Consider the following 23,244-nt stretch of genomic DNA (forward strand, 5'->3'; position numbering starts at 1 on the left):
AAGCAATTATCACAGGAGATATAGGTTTATTGGAGATTCAGGATGTGTATCTACATATGTTGCTTTTTCCCAGGTTATTGAGGTAAGGAAATAAAACAATATATTTTGTTTTTCAGAAACTTAAAAGGAGTCTTGTGAATGCCAAAATCAAAATAATAGAACATTTACAGAAATATGACTTTTATTTAGAAAATGCAACACGTTATCTTTTTGTCAAACAAACAGTAAAAATGGAAAGGAACAAACCAAGTGCAACCTGGGAGACACAGTTGTGAAAGGGGTCAGGGGTCATCAGATCTGTTCTTGCAGGTAATGTTCATAGTTGGCCCGCATTACAAACTCAAAAGTGGGCTTTGATTTCAAAGCCTCCATCTCGTCCAGTTGAAGAAGGTCTTTGAAGTCAGGAAGGTAGGTCTGTAGAGGAACACCTGGAAAACAACAAGAGAAGATATTCAGAATAGGTTGGAATGGTCATAAAGAGGTACATAAACAGAGAAGTGAGACTCGATACCCGTTTCAATATTTTGTCATTAATAACAAAAAAATATTACAACAATTCAACAACCTCCTAAATATATCTCTTAAGTAACTATTGAAATGTGTTGTTAACAAACAAATTAACTGATGAGAATACAGTGAAATCCTTTGGTCAGACACCGAGACAAAATGGCTACTGCAGTGCTTACCTTCTTGTATGAGCTTGAGGAGGATCTTGACAAAGATGCTGTCCTTGGCTGCCTCCAGAGGGTCATCGTTCCCATCAGCAGATGACCATCTGTGAGAAACACAGCGTGAAGGAAGCTCAATGCAAACTTACAGTAATAATAATAATACTTATAAATTCATTGCATTTACTATATAAAGCTCATTGACAGTGTAAATAAATAACAAAAATGTAAGAAGTGTCAAACAGCATATTTACACCTATTAATAAATCCTTTCAAATTTGGAATTAGGAAATTAGCAAGAAAGGGAGTAAGAGTGAGATAGAAGGATTAGGGCCATTGAGCGGTACTTACTCGTCTTTCTTGAGGGCCTTGCAGAAGATCTCACACTTGAGTCCCTCAATGTCCACAGCATCCTCCTGCAACAAGAATATGGCCCATATCAGTGAACCCTGACAGACCTGATTAATCGACCCTGAGTTAATGATTCATGCTAGCGGTAGTAGGACTACCTCGTCTATGTACTCCAGTAGATCCAGAGCCTTCTTGAAGTCATACTCATTGGCTCGTCGGTTGTCATCACAAATATACAGCTGGTGAGAAAAGAGAAAAATGAGGTCAGTCCATTGGTATTTGTGGGAGCTGCTTTTTGGGGTTCAGTTGGTGACAGGAGGATAGATGTGTGTGTTGTATTGTCATTGTGTATCTGTGTGGTGGCAGGTATGTGGATTTATGTAGTTACTGGTTGTGCGACTGTGCGAGGATAGTCTACTTAAGCTATAAGGCATGAGGGGGTGTGGTATATGGCCAATATACCACGGCTAACGGCTGTTCATATGTATGACACAACGCGGAGTGCCTGGATACAATCCTTAGGTGTGGCATATTGGTCATATATCACAAACCCTGGAGATGCCTTATTGCTATTATAAACTGGTTAACAATGTAATTAGAGCAGTAAAAATACATTTTGTCATACCCCTGGTATACGGTCTGATATACCATGGCTGTCAGCCAATCAGCATTCAGGGCTCAAATCAACCAGTTTATAATGGTGCATTGATAACGTTGTCTGTGTTGGGTTATGTGGTAATGTGAGGGGTCCACTGATGTGTGTTCTTACATTAATAAGGTTGTGAGCGCTGAGCAGGGGCATGGTGTCAGGGTTCTGTTGTTTCTCCTCCAGCAGCTGTTTGGGCAGAGTCTCCTGGTGCAGCAGGAACCGCTCCTGCTCTACCATGTCTGTAGGATGACAAAGAAAACACTGTTGATATCCCTGCAGAACTCACCAATTAGACACCCCATAGTGAACAGAGGATTCCTTGCTTCTTTTGCATCAAACAGTGTCTGTTGTCTTAGGGCTAAATACGAACACAGTTGAAGCAGAATTAAGCAGCATTATCTCAAGTAGCCCCTTACCATCTAATCTACATGTTTCTTCATCGCAGCCTCAGGCATGTCTGATGCCAGGGCAGTCAGTTTACTGAGAGCCAACAGGGTCTTCTTCTTCACAAAGTAACGTGTCTCCATGTTGGCCTGGCCATACAGGGTTTTGTGGGCCTGGGAAGAGAAAGAGATGGTAAAATAAATATTACAAATGCAACACTGTTTATATTAACATGGGAAACTACACTATATCTACTGCATGTCTTTTCATATGAAGCAGCATGTTCACAAGTTAGCTACTAAGGTCAACTTATATATATATACAGTGCCTTGCGAAAGTACTCGGCCCCCTTGAACTTTGCGACCTTTTGCTACATATCAGGCTTCAAACATAAAGATATAAAACTGTATTTTTTTGTGAAGAATCAACAACAAGTGGGACACAATCATGAAGTGGAACGACATTTATTGGATATTTCAAACTTTTTTAACAAATCAAAAACTGAAAAATTGGGCGTGCAAAATTATTCAGCCCCCTTAAGTTAATACTTTGTAGCGCCACCTTTTGCTGCGATTACAGCTGTAAGTCGCTTGGGGTATGTCTCTATCAGTTTTGCACATCGAGAGACTGAATTTTTTTCCCATTCCTCCTTGCAAAACAGCTCAAGCTCAGTGAGGTTGGATGGAGAGCATTTGTGAACAGCAGTTCAGTTCTTTCCACAGATTCTCGATTGGATTCAGGTCTGGACTTTGACTTGGCCATTCTAACACCTGGATATGTTTATTTTTAAACCATTCCATTGTAGATTTTGCTTTATTTTTTGGATCATTGTCTTGTTGGAAGACAAATCTCCGTCCCAGTCTCAGGTCTTTTGCAGACGCCATCAGGTTTTCTTCCAGAATGGTCCTGGATTTGGCTCCATCCATCTTCCCATCAATTTTAACCATCTTCCCTGTCCCTGCTGAAGAAAAGCAGGCCCAAACCATGATGCTGCCACCACCATGTTTGACAGTGGGGATGGTGTGTTCAGGGTGATAAGCTGTGTTGCTTTTACGCCAAACATAACGTTTTGCATTGTTGCCAAAAAGTTCAATTATGGTTTCATCTGACCAGAGCACCTTCTTCCACATGTTTGGTGTGTCTCCCAGGTGGCTTGTGGCAAACTTTAAACAACACTTTTTATGGATATCTTTAAGAAATGGCTTTCTTCTTGCCACTCTTCCATAAAGGCCAGATTTGTGCAATATACAACTGATTGTTGTCCTATGGACAGAGTCTCCCACCTCAGCTGTAGATCTCTGCAGTTCATCCAGAGTGATCATGGGCCTCTTGGCTGCATTTCTGATCAGTCTTCTCCTTGTATGAGCTGAAAGTTTAGAGGGATGGCCAGGTCTTGGTAGATTTGCAGTGGTCTGATACTCCTTCCATTTCAATATTATCGCTTGCACAGTGCTCCTTGGGATGTTTAAAGCTTGGGAAATCTTTTTGTATCCAAATCCATCTTTAAACTTCTTCACAACAGTATCTCGGACCTGCCTGGTGTGTTCCTCGTTCTTCATGATGGTCTCTGCGCTTTTAACGGACCTCTGAGACTATCACAGTGCAGGTGCATTTATACGGAGACTTGATTACACACAGGTGGATTGTATTTATCATCATTAGTCATTTTGGTCAACATTGGATCATTCAGAGATCCTCACTGAACTTCTGGAGAGAGTTTGCTGCACTGAAAGTAAAGGGGCTGAATAATTTTGCACGCCCAATTTTTCCGTTTTTGATTTGTTAAAAAAGTTTGAAATATCCAATAAATGTCGTTCCACTTCATGATTGTGTCCCACTTGTTGTTGATTCTTCACAAAAAAAATACAGTTTTATATCATTATGTTTGAAGCCTGAAATGTGGCAAAAGGTCGCAAAGTTCAAGGGGGCCGAATACTTTCGCAAGGCACTGTATGTGTGAGTGTGTGAGTGAGTGAGTGAGTGAGTGAGTGAGTGAGTGAGTGTGTTCCACTTACACTGCTGAAGTCATGTACGTGGATGTGGTGCAGCCAGCTGAGGTGTTCGTGGGACTGCAGGAAGCTGGCCAGCTGCTGGTCCTGGGCGATGGGCTGGGAGAGCAGCTTGCCCCGCTTTCCCTTCTCCATGTACCAGCGGAACAGGAAGTCCGCAAAATTCTACAGGAAGTGACATGGAAATTAAATGAAACACACAGCATCTTTGGAATCCTAGTCTAGTCATAGCTTGAGAAATAACATTTATCTCATAATGGGTATCAATGTATGATTTACGTGCGCTGTCTGAGTAACGGCAGGTAGGCTAGCGGTTAAGAGCGTTAGGCCAGTAACCAAAAGATTGTTGGTGTGAAACCCAGAGCCGACTATGTGTAAATCTGTCGATGTGAATTTGAGCAAGGCACTTAACCCTAATTGCTTCTGTAAGTCACTGATAAGAGTGTCTGCTAAATAAATAAATGTAACATGCACATCTCCCTTGTTAGTGCCAGATTTGATAAAACACCAGTGATAAAATTTGGTTGTGTTCAGTACGGCACACAGTAGCAAAACATTTAGCAAACAACAACAAAAATCTGCGTTCTTATTGGACCAGTTCAAGTAGTACCTCCCCATTTCAAAATTTCTCCACCTAATGAACACCACCCTGGTTTTAGAGAATTAGTGTCTGACCTGGTCGGCGAACTTGGCCATGTAGTGCTGCAGTCTATTCTGGTTGTCAGTCTGCTCACACATCTGGACCAGAATGTCAAAGTCACAATATTTCTCTGCCAGTGCCGCCACCCACTGGTACTGACCCAGCTCCACTGGAACATAAGGAAAAGTTAACACCCTTAATATTATTTAAGTGTACATAATACCTTTATAATGGATGCAATAAGCAGTCAGACTTATAATTTATGAAAAATATCAGCTACATTTAGCTATAAATGTGTAATTCCACTTATTTTGTATTCCAAAATGGCTTGACCCGGTAACCAAATACTCAAGCCAAAATGGCCGCCCGGTATTTTGCGTTCAATCTCCACTCACACAGTGGTGCGAGCAGCTCAGAGCGGCGCTGCGTGTACTCCATCTCCACTCACACAGTGGTGCGAGCAGCTCAGAGCGACGCTGCGTGTACTCCATCTCCACTCACACAGTGGTGCAAGCAGTTCAGAGCGACGCTGCGTGTACTCCATCTCCACTCACACAGTGGTGCGAGCAGCTCAGAGCGACGCTGCGTGTACTCCATCTCCACTCACACAGTGGTGCGAGCAGCTCAGAGCGACGCTGCGTGTACTCCATCTCCAGGGTGTTGTAGTGGTCCTGCTGGCCCGGACGGCCCGGTCTCAGTGAGGTCAGCTGGGCAACGTAGCCTCCCAGGAGCACATCCAGCAGTGCTGTCAGCTGCTCGTTCAGGCCATTGCGCATCTCCGAGTCGGCGTGAGGGTACACGTCACGCAGGATCACCTCGTGCTGGCGGGCGATGACGGTGCGCATCCCGCCCAGACCGCTAGAGGCTGTGGGGAGAGAAAGATACAGGTTTAGGGATTAAGGGCGCATCTCAATTGACTTACATTTGGGACACTCTAAATTCTTCTCCTTCATCGCAGTGAAAGGGGTCTAGCATATCACTTTCACCTATCGTGTCTTTTCAGATCAGTTGACATTAACAAAAGGAGACAAGGCGTTCAACAGCGAATGTACCGGTCCATGGGATGTATTCTGGCTCAGCAGTGGTGCTCTCTGAGGCTCTGTACAGTGAGGCCTTGGTGTCTCTGTACTGACCAGCAGCCTGCAGCATGTCCTGGAATACAACACACAAACGTACACAAATTACTGACTGTGCCATTACAAGAAATACCACCTCACAAGCAACATGACATACAGTTGAAGTCAGAAGTTTACATACACTTAGGTTGGAGTCTTTAAATCTTGTTTTTCAACCACTTCACAAATTTCTTGTTAACAAACTATAGTTTTGGCAAGTCAGTTAGGACATTACTTTGTGCATGACACAAGTCAATTTACCAACAATTGTTTACAGACAGGTTATTTCACTTTTTTTTAAACTCACTGTATCACAATTCCGGTGGGTCAGATGTTAACATACACTAAGTTGACTGTGCCTTTAAACAGCTTGGAAAATTCAATAAAACTATGTCATGGCTTTAGAAGCTTCTGATAGGCTAATTGACATAATTTGAGTCAACTGGAGGTGTACCTGTGGATGTATTTCAAGGCCTACCTTCGAACTCAATAGGTCTTTGCTTGACATCATGGGAAAAATGAAAATCAAAAGATATCAGCCAAGACCTCAGAAAAAAATTGTAGACCTCCACAAGTCTGGTTCATCCTTGGGAGCAATTTCCAAATGCTTGAAGGTACCACGTTCATCTGTACAAACAATAGTACACAAGTATAAACACCACCAAACCACGCAGCCGTCATGCCGCTCAGGAAGGAGACATGTTCTGTCTCCTAGAGATGAACGTACTTTTGTGCGAAAAGTGCAAATCAATCCCAGAACAACAGCAAAGAACCTTGTGAAGATGCTGGAGGAAACCGGTACAAAAGTATCTATATCCATAGTAAAACGAGTCCTATATCGACATAACCTGATGGGCCGCTCAGCAAGGAAGAAGCCACTGCTCCAAAACCGCCATAAAAAAGCTAGACTATGGTTTGCAACTGTACATAGGGACAAAGATGGTACTTTTTGGAGAAATGTACTCTGGTCTGATGAAACAAAAATAAAACTGTTCGGCCATAATGACCATCGTTACGTTTGGAGGAAATAGGGGGAGGCTTGCAAGCTGAAGAACACCATCCCAACCGTGAAGCATGGGGGTGGCAGCATCATGTTGTGTAGGTGCTTTGCTGCAGGAGGGACTGGTGCACTTCACAAAAATAGATGGCATCATGAGGGAGCATGAGGGAGGAAATTATGTGGATAGATTGAAGCAACATCTCAAGACATCCGTCAGGAAGTTAAAGCTTGGTCGCAAATGGGTCTTCTAAATGCCCCCAAGCATACTTCCAAAATTGTGGGAAAATGGCTTAAGGACAACAAAGTCAAGGTATTGGAGTGGCCATCATAAAGCCCTGACCTCAATCCTATAGAAACATTTGTGGGCAGAACTGAAAAGGCATGTGCGAGCAAGGAGGCCTACAAACCTGACTCATTTACACCAGCTCTGTCAGGAGGAATGGGCCAAAATTCACCCAACTTATTGTGGGAGGCTACCCTAAATGTTTGACCAAATTTAAACAATTTAAAGGCAATGCTACCAAATACTAATTGAGTGTATGTAAACTTCTGACCCACTGGGAATGGGATGAAAGAAATAAAAGCTGAAATAAATCATTAACTCTACTATTATTCTGACATTTCACATTCTTAAAATAAACTGGTGATCCTAACTGAACTAAGACAGGGATTTTTTACTTGGAATAAATATCAGAAATTGTGAAGAACTGAGTTTAAATGCATTTGGCTAAGGTGTATGTAACCTTCCGACTTCAACTGTACAGATATGAACAAAAATATAAAACCCAAAAGGCAACAATTTCAATGATTTTACTGAGTTTCAGTTCATATAAGGAAATCAGTCAATTGAAATAAATTCATTAGGCCCTAATCTATGGATTTCACATGACTGGGCATCGGCCCACCAACTTGGGAGCTAGGCCCAGCAACTGGGGAGCCAGGCCCAGCACAAGGTGCACCTGTGTAATGATCATGCTGTTTAATCAGCTTTTTGATAAGCCACACCTGTAAGGTGGATGGATTATCTGGGCAAAGAAGAAATGCGCACTAATAAGAAAGGTAAACAAATTAGAGAGAAATACATTTTTTGTGCGTATGGAACACTTCTGGGATCTTTTATTTCAGCTCATGGACCAACACTTTAAACCTTGCACTTATATTGTTGCTCAGAATATATATACAGTGCATTCGGAAAGTATTCAGACCCCTTGACCTTTTCCACATTTTGTTAGGTTACGGCCTTATTCAAAAATGTATTAAATACATTATTGTTCCTCATTAAATCTACAAACAATACCCCATAATGACAAAGCGAAAACATATTAAGACATTTTTGCAAATTTATGAAAAATAAAATACCTTATTTACATAAGTACTCAGACCCTTTGCTATGAGTCTCGAAATTGAGCTCAGGTGCACCCTGTTTCCATTGATCATCCTTGAGATGTTTCTAAAACTTGATTAGAGTCCACCTGTGGTAAATTCAATTGATAGGACATGATTTGGAAAGGCACACACCTGTCTATATGAAAGGTCCCACAGTTGACAGTGCATGTCAGAGCAAAAACCCAGCCATGAGGTCAAAGGAATTGTCCGTAGCTCTCCGAGACAGGAGGCATAGATCTGGGGAAGAGTACCAAAAAATGCCTGCAGCATTGAATATCCACAAGAACCCAGTGACCTCAATCATTCTTAAATTGAGGAAGTTTGGAACCATCAAGACTCTTCCTAGAGCTGGCCTCTCAGCCACACTGAGCAATCGACATTGGTCAGGGAGGTGACCAAGAACCCGATGGTCACTCTGACAGAGCTCCAGAGTTCCTCTGTGGAGATGGGAGAACCTTACAGAAGGACAACCATCTCTGTAGCACTCCACCAATCAGGCCTTTATGGTAGAGTGGTGAGACGGAAGCCATTCCTCAATAAAAATGCTCATGACAGTACACTTGGAGTTTGTCAAAAGGCACCTAAAGGACTCTCAGGCCATGAAAACAAGATTCTCTGGTCTGATGAAACCAAGAAACCAAGAACACTTTGGCCTGAATGCCAAACATCACATCTGGAGGAAACCTGGCACCATCCCTACGGTGAAGCATGGTGGTGGCAGCATCATGCTGTGGGGCTGTTTTCTGCGGCAGGGACTGGGAGACTAGTCAGGATCGAAGGAAAGATAAACAGAGCAAAGTACCGAGAGATCCTTGATGAAAACCTGCTCCAGAGCACTAAGGACCTCAGACTGGGGCGAAGGTGCACCTTCCAACAGGATAATGACCCTATGCACACAGCCAAGACAATGCAGGTGTGGCTTCGTGACAAGTCTCTGAATGTCCTTGAGAGGCCCAGCCAGAGCCTGGACTTGAACCCGATCCACCATCTATGGAGAGACCTGAAAATAGCTATGCAGTGACGCTCCCCGTCCAACCTGACAGAGCTTGAGAGGATCTGCAGAGAAGAATAGGAGAAACTCCTCAAATACAGGTGTGCCAAGCTTGTAGCGTCATACCAAGAAGACTCAAGGCTGTAATCGCTGCCAAAGGTGCTTCAACAAAGTACTGAGTAAAGGGTCTGAATACTTATGTAAATGTGATATTTTTTTGCATACATTTGCAAAAATGTCTAAAAACCTGTTTTTGCTCTGTCATTATGGGGTAGTGTGTGTAGATTGTCAAGGGGTCTGAATACTTTACCAATTCACTGCAGATACACAATATATATAAGCACACCATATGATCAAAAGGCAACTATACACATGCATGGGAGATACATGACAAACAATACGGATACAGAGAGCCCGCACTGACTGTGTTGTGTACCTTGATGATGGTATTGACACTGATCACCACTTCAGCCCACTTCACAGAGTCCACAGGGTTCTCCTTCAGAGTCCTCTCCTCCTCTTCCAGTAGACACTCAAAGACTGAGGAGATCTGAGACACCTACACACACACACACACACACACCTCTTAATAACCTCACCTCAGGCATAAGACAGAAGCTTCCCACAATCCCAAAGCTAATGCTTTGACAGAAAACATGATTTTATGATTAAATTGGAATCTCAAATCATCTAAATTGTGTGAAGACCCCAACTATTATTTCTGTCATTGTCACCAGACCCCAGCCCTGCTGGGGATATTATCTCTGTCATTGTCACCTCTCTGAAGAAGACGTCTGCGGCCGTGAGGCTGGTGGACACGGTTGCATTGCTCTTCCTCAAGGCAATGAGGACGGCGCGATTGACCAGCTCGCCGTGCTTGGCGTGGTGGTTCTTCAGCGTCATGGCCGCCTGTAGCTTCTCGGCGTGTTCACACAGCAACAGGCGCGTCGCCATGGGAGACGAGCGCACTGTGGTCTGGCCCAACCGGTCCAGGAGACCCACCTGTGGGGGAAGGGAGGTGTGCCAGTGCCAACAAGTTCTCATTTACAACTGTGACCTGGCCAAGATAAAGCAAAGCAGTGACAGAAACAACAGAGTTACACATAAATAAACGTACAGTCAATAACACAATAGAAAAATCTATGTACAGTGTGTGCAAATGGAGTAAGGAGGTAAGGCAATAAATAGGCCAATAGTAGCGAAGTAATTACAATTTAGCAAATGAACACTGCAGATGATGATGTGCAAGTAGAAATACTGGTGTGCAAAAGAGCAGAAAAGTAAATAAAAACAATATGGGGATGAGGTAGGTAGTTGGATGGGCTATTTACAGATGGGCTGTGTACAGCTGCAGCGATCGGTAAGCTGATCAGATAGCTGATGTTTAAAGATATTGAGGGAGATATCGCTGAAGTTGGAGACGTATTTTTGCAATTCGTTCCAGTCATTGGCAGCAGAGAACTGTAAGGAAAGGCAGCCAAAGGAAGTGTTGGCTTTGGGGATGACCTGCTGGAGTGCGTGCTACGGGTGGGTGTTGTTATGGTGACCAGTGAGCTGAGATAAGGCGGAGCTTTACCTAGCAAACACTTATAGATGACCTGGAACCAGTGGGTTTGGCAACGAATATGTAGCGAGGGCCACGAGAGCATACAGGTCGCAGTGGTAGGTGGTATATGGGGCTTTGGTGACAAAACGGATGGCACTGTGATAGACTGCATCCAGTTTGCTGAGTAGAGTGTTGGAGGCCATTTTGTAAATAGCCCCGACATCGGGGACCGGTAGGATTGTCAGTTTTACGAGGGTATGTTTGGCAGCATGAGTGAAGGAGGCTGTTGCAAAATAGGAAGCCAATTCTAGATATCATTTTGGATTGGAGATGCTTAATAAGAGTCTGGAAAGAGAGTTTACAGTCTAGCCAGATGCCTAGGTATTTGTAGTTGTCCACATATTCTAAGTCAGAACGGTCCAGAGTAGTGATGCTCGTCAGGAAGGCAGGTGCAAGCAGCGATCGGTTGAAGAACATGCATTTAGTTTTACTACCGTTAAAGAGCAGTTGGAGGCCACGGAAGGAGTGTTGTATGGCATTGAAGCTCGTTTGGAAATCGGGGTGTGGAGTAACGAGGTATGGTTGTTGAACTCAGTCATGACATATCGATCTTTATTCAGAAATCTGTGAGAAGCTCTGTAGTGAAGTCCGATCCCACGGTGACCCATATGATTAGAATTATTCCGGATTGAAATGTATTTCTATGCAGGTGGCCACAGGATTCGAATTATTCCGGATTAAAATGTATTTCTATGCAGGTGGCCACAGGATTAGAATTATTCCGGATTAAACGGGATTAAAATGTATTTCTATGCAGGTGGCCACAGGATTAGAATTATTCCGGATTAAACGGGACTGAAATATATTTCGATGCAGGTGGCCCACCTGTAGCAGGAAGTCCATGAAGCAGCCGTGGGCCTTCATCTTGTCCTCTAGCTGGTGGAGGATGATGAGGGAGGTCAGGGGGAAGCCAGCACTCTCTGGACACAACAACACAGAAACAAGGTCACTTCTATGTGGAACAATATATTCAGTCATTTTGATAGAAAATAACTACAGGTTTCCATGTCTTCGCCTGTCTACATTTCTCTCCCTCTTTTTCTGTTTCCCTCCCACCGTCAGGGACAGACTCGGCCCAGCGGGGGTCTGAGGCTGCGTAGTCGTCCACCAGGTCCAGGTTGATCCGGGTCACCACCAGGTCCAGCTCCCCGCCCACCTCCCTGTCTCCGTCCCCCTCCGGGGGGAACAGCTCGTCTGTCATGTTCTGGGCCCCCACCAGGTCATTCCTAATAAACACAACAGTTACGTTCTACTCACAACATTGTAAGTTAAACTCAATAGTAACAATGTTTATTGCTTAGATCGTTTAACCAGGTTATTCCTGAAAACACATAAAATAATTTCACATAATTACTTAGTGGTACTCATTTAAAAAGTGTACACACCCCATTCACTCAATGTCTACATGTACTCTCTCACACAGTCACTCCCTCCCTCTTTCTGTAAAAAACTCAGAGCTCTGCGTCCTCATTTGGCAGTAACAGCTGCTTGAGCTTACCAACAACTGGGCAGATGCAATCACAGAGAGCAAGTAATTACACAGACCTAAATCCACATCGTCCTCAACGCGGGGACATTTTTTCAGGGGAAGAACAAACAAATTCCCTTGTTTTTCGAAGGAGGTCTGTGTCACTGTCAAAAAACTAAAACTTCAGCAATTGGGGCCAACGTCACACAATCTTTCTGCAGACTTACCGGCAGAACTGCAGGAATGCTGCTTTTAGGAGTTTGGTTTTGTCCTCTTGCGCTACAGGCTCTATCCTAGTCGGAGTCTCCATAGCAGTTGCCTTGAAACCAAAAAAAAGTGTGAACAATGTGAACTCATCAATTATGTAAAAATAATCAAAATGAACAAATAAAAAACATTGCTAGTCCACCAATTGAATGCCATCTAATTATTCATACAAGTCAAATGACCCAATTGGCAACCCAGTTCCATATCAGAGACCTAGCCCTGCTTTATTTAATCTGACTCTACCTCAGGGCCGGCCCCAGCCAAGGAGAAGCAGAGGGAGTCCTCCATGGTCTCAGGCAGCATGGAGGCACTCTCCCTGGCCACCACGGCCACCAGACCACTGTTCTGGGAGAAGAACACCGGCAGGTTGGCACAGCAGCCCCCACCACGCAGACGGTCACCTGGAGAGATGAAGGAGGACGGTGAGAATAGAAACATGGGAGACGAGTCAAGTCAAATTGACCATTCATGAAAATGGATAATGATCTAGAAAGACAAAAAGGTTGTTGATATTAGTATGATAACTAGGTATTACTGAGAGGTGTTGTTGTAGTAGCCATCTACACCATTCACTCATCAATACCATTCCGTTTAAAACATTGGGTGCATGTCAACAGTCTCTAAAGGCTTCCTCTTCTTGTCAAATGTTTTTTTAATTAAGAAAATGAGATGAGGAAAAAGGGCCAATTTTAAACTATTGAGAGGCACCCAATGTCCTCTAACCTTGAGCCCATTATCCATGTCTCTTACCAGGTGTGTTGAAGGGGATCTTCTCCTCAGGTAGACCTCCTCTGCCGGTACCGGTGGAGCAGGCAAATACCAGCTCCTCGTTGTACAGGAAGGCAGCAGGGCTGGAGGCCAGTGGTAACAACAGCCTCATGGCCTGGAGGGCATCCTCACACTGAGGGGAATAACACAACATATCAACCATTAGACAAATAAACATCCACATTTAAACTGAAGGAAGACCAATATGGTTGATATTTTCATGTCTGAAAAATAGCATTCAATTTTGTCGAAATTCATGAAAATGTAGAAAGCCATGAAGCCTTGAGCGAGTCTACTTAGGGAACCTATTGCCACTTTCAAACTCATACAATAAAACATTTAAAAAGCATTCATAAACCTTAATACACTAATTCAGTGACCAGGGTTAAGTGAAACCTGACCTGGAAAGGGGGGTTGTACTTGGTGACCTCCACAGAGAGCTCCTCAGAGATGTTGTTGCCGTTGTCCAGCAGGGTGACCAGGCAGAAGTAGGCCAGGCAGGGGGAGTCTGAGGGGTGCCAGGCTGCTGCCAAAACTACCAAGCCATCCCTGGAACACAAAATTATAGTCAGAAGTATGTAGAATCATAGTCGCAGTCACCAGCTGACTATTACGTCAAATCATGTAGTGAGATAAATTAACATCCAGAAACCTAGATGAGAGCTCGACTTACTGGCTCAGCTGCATGTCCATGTAGGTAACATTCACTCCCTCCTTGATTTCCTCATAGTTGCTCTCTGACCCCTGATTGATGGCGAGAAAAAAAAAAAAACAGGTCATGCCTTCAGGACAATCATCCAATCTACTGGTTAACTACCAAAATAAAGGAAACACCAACGTAAGTATCTTAATAGGGTGTTAATAGGGCCGCCACTTGCCACCTGAAAAGCGTTGATGCACCGTGGCATAGATTCTCCAAGTGTCTGGAACTCTATTGGAGGGATGCAATACAATAAATTGCATAATTTGGTGTTTTGTTGATGGTGGTGGAAAACACCGTCTCAGGCGTCGCTCCAGGATCTTACATAAATGTTCAATTGGTTTGAGATCTGGTGACAGACACACACGCTTTAAACCCCCTATGCTCCTTTGATACCACTCTTTCAAAGTCACTGAGATCTCTTCTAGCCATGGTAGCCATAATGGCTAAGCATGATGATATGTTCATTTATTAATTAACTCAGGAAGCACATGCTTTGTGTCCCTCATTTACTCAAGTGTTTTCTTTATTTTGGCAGATACCTGTCCAACCAAGGGGACAGTTCACCTCAAAGTAACGCACCATGATTTAACGCAACCTGACAAAGTAACGCAACACAACATTCATGTAAAGTGTTGTTCTGCTTACCCAGATGGCGTCGGCGACACTCTCCGTCAGAGCACGGCTGGAGTCCCAGCTGAGGACCTGGTGCTCTGTGACCTCATCCACCTTCCATTTACTGAGCCCACAGGAGGTCAGAGTATACAGGCAGCCCGTCTCTCCCACCCACAGAACACTGTGGAGCTATAGAGGGAGAAGAGGGTATGTGAGCTGTTATCATCATATTACCTATTAATGACTATATTTGGGGGATTCATAGGACTCCATTAGAAGAAACGTGCATTGTTGTTGGTAAGCGGGGCGAGCATGCCAAAGAGGCTGGAGACGCGGCGTCCGATGCCGGAAAGCACCCCCTGGCCCTGCTGTACCGCCCTCTGCAGCGGCTTTCCGGAGGGGTCCGCCCCGAGACGCATCAACTGGCCCTTGTAGGATGACACAACGAAACTACCCCCCTGAGGGAAGAGAGGAATGGTGGGATGAGGGAGGAGAGGAAAGGGGCTGAAATCAACAGCACAATGTTTAATCCGATAAATATGCTCAACGTGTATCTGTGCGCTACCATTTTACACAGAATTTGTTGGCAATTCTCAATCCACTAATAATGAGAACCTGCTCTATACATCCTTTATCTGTGATTGCGGAGCAGTGCTGTATTCAAGTGCATTGGAGATGTTGTACCCACTGTGGCTATTAAAACCTACCCTAACCAGACACCGTGGATGGATGGCGGCATTCGAGCAAAACTGAAAGCGCGATCCACCGCATTTAACCATGGAAAGAGGTCTGGGAATATGACTGAATACAAACCGTGTAGTTATTCCCTCCGCAAGGCAATCAAACAAGCAAAATGCCAGTACAGGGACATGGTGGGGTCGCAAAGGACACGAGACGTATGTGGCAGGGTCTACAGGAAATCACAGATGAAAAAAAGAAAACCAGCCACGACGTCACGCTTCCAGACAAACTAAACACCCTTTTTGCCCGCTTTGAGGATAACACAGTGCCACCGTTGCTTCCCGCTAACAATGACTGCTGCCCCTCCCCTCTCCTTCTCTGTGGCAGACGTGAGTAAAACATTTAAACATGTTAACCCTCGCAAGGCTGCTGGCCCAGACGGCATCCCTAGCCACGTCCTCAGAGCATGCGCAGACCAGCTGGCTGGTGTGTTTACAGACATAGTCAATCGCTCCATATCCCAGTCTGTTGTCCCCACATGCTTCAAGATGGCTTCCATTGTTCCTGTACCCAAGAAGGCAAAGATAACTGAACTAAATGACTATATCGCCCCGTAGCACACACTTCTGTCATCATGATGTGCTTTGAGAGACAGGGATCATATCACCTCCACCTTACCTGTCACCCTAGACACACTTCAGTTTGCATACCGACCCAATGGGTCCACAGACGACGCAATCGCCATCACACTGCCCTATCCCATCTGGACAAAAGGAATACCTCTGTAAGAATGCTGTTCACTGACTACAGCTCAGCATTCAACACCATAGTACCCTCCAAGCTCATCATCAAGCTGGAGGCCCTGGGTCTCAACCCTGCCCTGTGCAATTGGGTCTTGGACTTTCTGACGGGCCACACCCAGGTGGTGAAGGTAGGAAACAACATCTCCACTTCGCTGACCCTCAACACTGGGGCCCCACAAGGGTGCCTGCTCAGCCCCCTCCTGTACTCCTTGTTCACCCGATTGCATGGCCATGCGCGCCTCCAACTCAATCATCAAGTTTGCAGACGACAACAGTAGTGGGCTTGATTACCAACAACGATGAGAAAGCATACAGGGAGGAGGTGAGGGCGGTGTGTGGGAGTGTGGTGTCAGGAAAACAACCTCTCACTCAACGTTAACAAAACAAAGTAAATGATCGTGAACTTCAGGAAACAGCAGAGAGCACCCTCCATCCACATCGAAGGGACAGCAGTGGAGAAGATGGAACGTTTTAAGTTCCTTGGCGTACACATCACAGACAAACTGAAATGGTCCACCCACACAGACAGTGTGGTGAAGAAGGCACAACAGCGCCTCTTCAACCTCAGGAGAATGAAGAAATTTGGCTTGTCACCCAAAACCCTGACAAACTTCTTTGATGAAAATTGAGAGCATCCTGTATCACAGCCTGGTACGGCAATTGCACCACCCTCAACCGCACGGCTCTCCAGAGGGTAGTGAGGTCTGCACAACGCATCACTGTGGGAAAACTACCTGCCCTCCATGACACCTTCAGCACCCGATGTCACAGGAAGGCCAAAAAGATCATCAAGGACATCAACCACCCGAGCCACTGCCTGTTCACACCGCTATCATCCAGAAGGCGAGGTCAGTACAGGTGCATCGAAACTGGGGCCGAGAGACTGATAAACAGCTTCTATCTCAAGGCCATCAGATCGCTAAACAGCAATCACTAACTCAGAGAGGCTGCTGCCTACATTGAGATCCAATCACTGGCCACTTCAATAAATGTATCACTCGTCACTTCAATGCCACTCTAAATAATGCAAATTATAATGTTTACATATCTTACATTACTCATATCACATAAATATACTGTATTTTATACCATCTATTGCACCTTGCCTCAGCCGCTCGGCCATCACTCATCCATATACTTATATGTACATATTCTCATTCACCCCTTTAGATTTGTGTGTATTAGGTTGTTGTTGGGGAATTGTTAGATTACTTGTTAGATATTACTGCACTGTCGGAACTAGAAGCACAAGCATTTCGCTACACTCGCATTAACATCTACTAACCATGTGTATATGACCAATAAATGTGATTTGAAGAACAATGCATCCACAACATACCAACTTACCCTAACAGCCACAACAAAGTTGCAGAGGTTTTCGCCCATGTCAACCACAGTCTCAGCGTAATTCCCCTCGTGGGCCAAACTGGGCCAGAACCCGGCTGTTCCCTCCGGAGCCACCGCCATGAAAGAGATAGACTGAGCATTCAAGACAAAGTCCCAAAACAGTAAACAACCTTGACTGATGGTGAGTTGATTGGAATTTCAGTTAATTTGTTCCTGATTATTAGCCTGGGTGCCAGCTTATTCAGTCAGGAATGCCTTGTCAAGACAACAACAAGTAGGAAAGAGATTGGCACTCAGGCTAGCTGCTCAACAGATAACAGTTAAGTAATTAGGCAGACATGTGTGATGAGTTCCCACCTTTGGAGGTTGAATAGTTTAGTTTCCTGATTAGTGATATAGTCATTGATTACCTGAACAGTGGCAGTCTCCAGAGGGCTGGGAGATGATCTCGAGATGAGGTCAGCATAGTAGACAAACTCACTAGTGGGCAGCTGGAGGCCCTTACATACTGACAACTAGGAAACACAACAGAGAAGGTTCACACATTGGCACTGCATGTTTTTTTGTTATTATAGGACACACTGTATCAATGTGTTGCATATCTCATCATTATCAACCAGGGTTGTGTATCCAGTTTTGAAACGGAGTGACACAAAGTGGTAGGGTTCTACCTGGACTTGCCCAATAAGGAGGGCTCATTTTGTGTTCCGTTTCAAAGCGCTTTGCTACGGTGTGACCCACTGAACTGTACCTTTGCAACAGCAGTCTGGCAGATCTTCCAGATGATCAGTCTCTCTCCACACACCATCCAGGCCCAGCCACTCTCATCCACCTTCACAGAGATCTGGTCATCAGCTGAGGGACACAAAACCCGTGGGAGAGTAGAGCATTGATCCGGATGACCTGTACAATGCATTCTACAGCATGTATAACTCGCAGAGAGATAATGACAGGAAAGAGTCAATGACCCACCATCAGCCATAGTCAAAGCCTCCATGACTTTGACAGGTAGAGAAGAGCCAAACGTCTGGACATCGAAGTGGAGTGCTTCTGAAGTTGAGTAGCTCTGCACACGCGTGGGAGTTGATCTGGAAATGAGAGGACCAGCAGTTGTTTAAAAACACTCCACGATTGACTGTGCCTGAAGAGACACTGTTGACAATGGCATGATGGAGCATGGACACTCACCTCGCTGCTAACGACGTCCTACGTGGGGAAAAGAGAAGCCCTGTAGGTGTACCGGCGAGACTCTTTCTACCGGTGACCCTTGAGGACTGCCTTCGGCCTGAACAAGGGGTGGGACGAGGGCTAAACATCGTAGCTATGCCCCAAAATGCTCAATATTAATTCAACTTCAGACAGCTCTTCTTATTTTGCGCGCACAATATGAAACTTCAGGCGCATTAAATATACGTCATGAAATACAAAATCAAATTCGCAGTACATAGTTGGTCCACTAGATCGTGCCATTGAATACATTTGTTTGGCCACTAATTGTTACGAATAACCCGTTCAAATAAAATCAGCATTACAAAATTACTGATTGTGAATTTATTGACTTTTGCAAGTAGCTAGTTGTAGTGTTTTGGGTGTCAGTAAACAGAACACAAAATATATTTTTTGCCATCACATTCAGGCAAAATAAGTCAATCGATCGATGACTGCAAGATGAGAGCGAGCTGCTATTTGATGGAAGGGGTAGACATACGTGATGGGGTTGCTACGTTAGGCAACGGGATATTTGTGATAAAAAACAATCACATTGCATAAATATAATCTCCTTAATAGCTGTACTTGAAAACGAAGAATATCAGCACGATATGCAGTGAGTGGCCAAGTTGTTGTTAAGATGTTTTTCGCTAAACCGGCTTAAAGTTCATAAAGGGCCGTGTGGCCCTTCTGTCGACTGGCTAGCTTAGCTAACGTTAGCTGCTGGCTAGCTTGCTAATGACAGGACTGCAATACTCTTTGCTTAAGCTGTTTGGTGCATCATTTTACCAGTGCATTTGTTGCTCACTTGTACGCACGTCATTCATGATTCTCCCAAGTTTGCATGGTGACCCTTGCTAGCAGTTCTATTGAATGGTTGTTGTGTTGGAAAGTGTTAGCTAGCTAGCCATATAGCACATTTTTCTCTTCAACACCACTGAAGTGAGTTACTCATGGGTCTGTAATTCCATCAAGTTATTAACAGAGCTATCTAATTTCTAGCAGTGTTTGTAAGGAGTTAACTCATTTATGGAAATTCAATGCAGTAAGTTACATCAGATAAACAACGTCTTAATGCAGGAAAACATTTGCTTTTGCCCATGGTGTTATACAATTTAATATTTTCCGAGGTTATGAAGCGGGTACGCACGGAGCAGATCCAGTACACTGTAGCTCAGTACCTGAAGCGGAGGCAGTATGTGGACACTGAAAGTTCCCTGAAGGGGACTAAACTGTCCCAGTCCGCAGAGGAGATGGCTGCCAACCTCACAGGTGAGGCTTTGAAGTGGCAGCTGGCCGGTATCTTCTGCACAGATCTATGACCAAATCAAGTTAAACTAGTATCACAGATGTAATGGGGGAATGATGCCAACTATTTTTGCAGACATGATTAAGCAAATCTCACTTATTGAGAAGCTCAAGCATTATCTTTTAGTTTAGGATGAGTAGTACAAGGTGATTACTCATGGACATATACCTAATCTTATTGTCTCTCTTTCTTTGAGCAGTGCAGACAGAGTCGGGGTGTGCAAACATTGTCTCTGCTGCGCCTTGCCAAGCTGACCCTCAACAGTACGAGACCCAATTTTCCAGACTTCGCAATTTTCTTTCAGGTACTTCACAATTGCATAGAGACTGATGATATGTACGCTGCTATGCAACATTGGGCTATGTTCCAGTGTCCGTACTAACTTACCACTTAGTATTAAGCAATGTATTGTAAATGCTATGCTAGTTATTGTTGGCATAGGATCGTGGCCCTACTCTTTGTTTATTTTCTCTGGTCCAGAAGCGGTGTTGCCATGGGGCCAGGAGGTGAGCGGCGTCCTGTACCCACTCTTCGTTTACCTCCACCTGGACATGGTACGCTGCAGCCTGAAGGGGGCGGTGGATGGCTTCTACAGCCGCTTCCACAGCCTCTTCCTGGGGGACGCCGAGCAGCGCTCCACCGTGGAGCAGCTTCGCCATGTCCTCACCCAGCAGGATGTCACCGCCAACCCCAAGCTCCTGGCCTTACTCGACCACAAGTACGTGGTGAACCTGACGGAGCCTGCCTACAGTTACCTGTTACGCTACCTGCAGAGCGAAGACAACAGTACCCTCTGCAGGGCCCTCAGCACCCACATCCAGGTAGAGGTCACCTCCTCACCACGCACCGACTACCAGCTGTACGGGACGACGGGTGCGGGAGCTACCGGGGCCACCACCACGGCCCCCAACTCTACCTCCTCGTGGTCGGGTGCGGATGGCCCTGAGCGAGGAGAGGCGGCAGGGGTGGAGGTCCCCACAGGGATCCCGCAGAGCGAGGCGGCCCTGGAGGCACTGCAGGACTGCATTAAGAAGGTGCGTGAGGGGCCGCCGTCACTCACCACCGTGTGCTTCTATGCCTTCCAGCACACAGAGCAGCTACTGAACACGGCAGAGGTGTCGGCTGACAGCAAGCTGCTGGCCGCCGGGTTCGACAGCTCGGCCGTCAAGCTATGGAGTCTTAGGGCCAGGAAACTGAAGGCCAGGCCACACCGGACCGACGTGTCACACATCCGCCTAGCATGTGACGTCCTGGAAGAGGAGGTGAGAGGATTTTCTTTGGTTACGATTTTTACAGAAATAGTCAGTTGTTAGATAAATGGCATGGCGGTTGTTAGTATCTCTGCCGCCAAATATGGGAAACTTTTACATATCTAGGCAGTACAATGGTGTGTCCTCTGAAAATGTCAATTTACTCTTTTCCCCCTGTATTCAGGCAGATGAAGGGGACGGCTCAGGCAGCGAGATCAAGACCCTGCGTGGCCACAGCGGTCCGGTGTTCCGCACAGCCTTCCTGACAGACAGCTCGGGCCTGCTGTCCTGCTCGGAGGACACGTCCATTCGCTACTGGGACCTGGGCAGCTTCACCAACACGGCCCTCTACCAGGGTCACGCCTACCCCGTCTGGGACGTGGACGTCAGCCCCTGCAGCCTCTACTTTGCCAGCGGCTCCCACGACCGCACTGCCCGCCTCTGGACTTTCTCCAGGACCTACCCTCTGAGGCTCTACGCCGGCCACCTAGCGGACGTGGACTGCGTCAAGTTCCACCCCAACTCAAACTACCTGGCCACAGGCTCAACGGATAAAACTGTTCGCCTCTGGAGTACCCAGCAGGGGGCGTCAGTGCGCCTGTTCACAGGCCACCGCGGCCCCGTGTTGTCCGTAGCCTTCGCGCCCAATGGGAAGTACCTGGCATCGGCGGGCGAGGACCAACGGGTGAAGCTGTGGGACCTGGCCTCAGGGGCTCTGGTCAAGGACCTGAGGGGCCACACAGACAGTGTCACCAGCCTGTCGTTCAGCCCCGACAGCAGCCTGGTGGCCTCCTCTTCCATGGACAACTCAGTCAGGGTGTGGGACATCCGAAACTCCCACAGCACAACCCATGCGGATGGCTCGTCCAGCGAGCTGGTGGGGGTCTACACAGGCAACACCAGCAACGTGCTCAACGTCCAGTTCATGGCCTGTAACTTGCTCCTGGTGACGGGAACAGCGCAGGAGAAACATGGACAGTAGCCATTTTGTTTTGTTTGGTCTGTCTGTTTAGTTTTGTTCAAAAGACTGTTGTGTCCATCTCAAACATGGTCACCATGGAGAGGCTTAATTTCAGGCCAAAAGGTCACTTGCTAAAATTGCCCACTCAAGGTTGTTTTTGACAAGATCTCTGAGTAGAATAAGAGCTGTTAATCTGAACATACTGCAAAAAATGACTTGGTTTTATTTTGATGCTTATATCCACAATGCCAAAATGAGAAGTTACATGGAAGAGGGTAGGGAAGGAAGTACTTTTGATTTATGGCATTTTCACTGAGAACTACCTGATGGGTCCTACTAGTGAGACCTCAACTTTTCAGGCTCAAATGTTTCCAATAAATTTACATCAAAGTAGAATGTTAGCTTGGCATGATTACGGATGAGGATTGCATTTTGGGTCTAGTGCCTTGGTCAACACCTGTTTTATTCGGTCACGCACAAAATTCACATTGATCTTAAAAATGGGTCTCTGGCTATTCTCGATTAAGTCTTGAGTTGACTTGAGTTGTTTGAGTTGTTTAAAATCGGCATCTCCCCAGAATTTGTCCTCATGTTAAACATCATCACCGCTAATTGAGAATGTTGGTATGCTATAAAATGCTGAACTGTGATCAATATGAGAGTAGTCACAGGGAAAGAATGACAGCTGTACTTTGTTTCTTACCATTCTGTTAGTGGCATTATTTGTAATATGCTGAGAAGTGTAAATATATTTTTGTAATCTCTGACTGGCTGTACCTGGTTTTTCTTTTCCAAGAGAGATGGCACCCTGTTGCGTGTTTTTCTTTGTAGGTGAAAATTTAAGAGAAAGATTTGGACTTGGGAGTGTTTATTGTTTCATATCTATAATGGTAAAGATAAAACAAATGGATAATCTTGTCAGTTGACATACATTTTCTGTTCATATCAGCCTTTTATCTGTAAATGGCCTTTTAATAACGTCATAGGATCAACTATTTCTCCACAAATTGATCCTGATCTTTAAGATCTAAAACATGATCTTGTGCTGTTTCCACTTCAAATATACA

The 23,244-nt window shown here is 45.2% G+C and overlaps 2 protein-coding genes across 6 annotated transcripts; one reads left to right on the plus strand and one right to left on the minus strand.

The window, feature by feature from the left end:
• Positions 1–163: 163 nt before the first annotated feature.
• On the minus strand, positions 164–18,857 carry LOC118374388 (nuclear pore complex protein Nup133-like). Of its 3 annotated transcripts, XM_052527747.1 has the most exons (26): positions 18,637–18,857; positions 18,421–18,536; positions 18,200–18,303; positions 17,859–17,963; positions 17,449–17,580; positions 14,905–15,075; positions 14,651–14,806; positions 13,976–14,046; positions 13,704–13,851; positions 13,285–13,435; positions 12,778–12,935; positions 12,495–12,586; positions 11,856–12,025; positions 11,625–11,719; positions 9,971–10,195; positions 9,630–9,752; positions 5,754–5,853; positions 5,309–5,566; positions 4,737–4,870; positions 4,068–4,226; positions 2,097–2,225; positions 1,789–1,929; positions 1,178–1,258; positions 1,020–1,084; positions 687–775; positions 164–428 (listed from the first exon to the last, which is right to left on the minus strand). In XM_052527747.1, the coding sequence occupies exons 1-26, from the start codon at positions 18,762–18,764 to the stop codon at positions 292–294; spliced, it is 3,438 nt and encodes a 1,145-aa protein (XP_052383707.1). In that variant the 5' UTR covers positions 18,765–18,857; the 3' UTR covers positions 164–291. The 3 variants fall into 3 exon arrangements, 1 of the variants encoding a protein (XP_052383707.1); XR_008144729.1 differs by lacking the exons at positions 164–428; positions 687–775; positions 1,020–1,084 and having other exon boundaries at positions 1,228–1,258; positions 1,789–1,907; positions 2,085–2,225; positions 18,637–18,856; XR_008144730.1 differs by lacking the exons at positions 164–428; positions 687–775; positions 1,020–1,084; positions 1,178–1,258 and having other exon boundaries at positions 1,789–1,907; positions 2,085–2,225; positions 5,256–5,566.
• A 182-nt stretch (positions 18,858–19,039) lies between these two features.
• LOC118374405 (TAF5-like RNA polymerase II p300/CBP-associated factor-associated factor 65 kDa subunit 5L) lies at positions 19,040–22,944 on the plus strand. 3 transcript variants are annotated; one of them, XM_035760820.2, is made up of 5 exons: positions 19,040–19,273; positions 19,788–19,929; positions 20,166–20,270; positions 20,450–21,228; positions 21,401–22,944. In XM_035760820.2, the coding sequence occupies exons 2-5, from the start codon at positions 19,791–19,793 to the stop codon at positions 22,196–22,198; spliced, it is 1,821 nt and encodes a 606-aa protein (XP_035616713.1). In that variant the 5' UTR covers positions 19,040–19,273; positions 19,788–19,790; the 3' UTR covers positions 22,199–22,944. The 3 variants fall into 3 exon arrangements, with proteins under 3 accessions (XP_035616713.1, XP_035616711.1, XP_035616712.1); XM_035760818.2 differs by having other exon boundaries at positions 19,056–19,273; positions 20,447–21,228; XM_035760819.1 differs by lacking the exon at positions 19,040–19,273 and adding an exon at positions 19,281–19,599 and having other exon boundaries at positions 20,447–21,228.
• The last annotated feature ends 300 nt before the right edge of the window (positions 22,945–23,244 follow it).

This window comes from Oncorhynchus keta, chromosome 10, assembly GCF_023373465.1.
Source record: "Oncorhynchus keta strain PuntledgeMale-10-30-2019 chromosome 10, Oket_V2, whole genome shotgun sequence".
NCBI lineage: Eukaryota > Metazoa > Chordata > Actinopteri > Salmoniformes > Salmonidae > Oncorhynchus > Oncorhynchus keta.

Excerpts from the sequence above, each read along its gene's own strand:
- LOC118374405 (XM_035760818.2), top strand. The coding sequence starts at position 19,791 with ATGAAGCGGGTACGCACGGAGCAGATCCAGTACACTGTAGCTCAGTAC. Across the intron at positions 19,930-20,165 it reads GATGGCTGCCAACCTCACAG|TGCAGACAGAGTCGGGGTGT; the intron begins GTGAGGCTTTGA and ends TTCTTTGAGCAG. Across the intron at positions 20,271-20,446 it reads ACTTCGCAATTTTCTTTCAG|AAGCGGTGTTGCCATGGGGC; the intron begins GTACTTCACAAT and ends TCTCTGGTCCAG.
- LOC118374388 (XM_052527747.1), bottom strand. The coding sequence starts at position 18,764 with ATGTTTAGCCCTCGTCCCACCCCTTGTTCAGGCCGAAGGCAGTCCTCA. Across the intron at positions 18,304-18,420 it reads GGCTTTGACTATGGCTGATG|CTGATGACCAGATCTCTGTG; the intron begins GTGGGTCATTGA and ends TGTGTCCCTCAG. Across the intron at positions 1,085-1,177 it reads TACTGGAGTACATAGACGAG|GAGGATGCTGTGGACATTGA; the intron begins GTAGTCCTACTA and ends TTCTTGTTGCAG.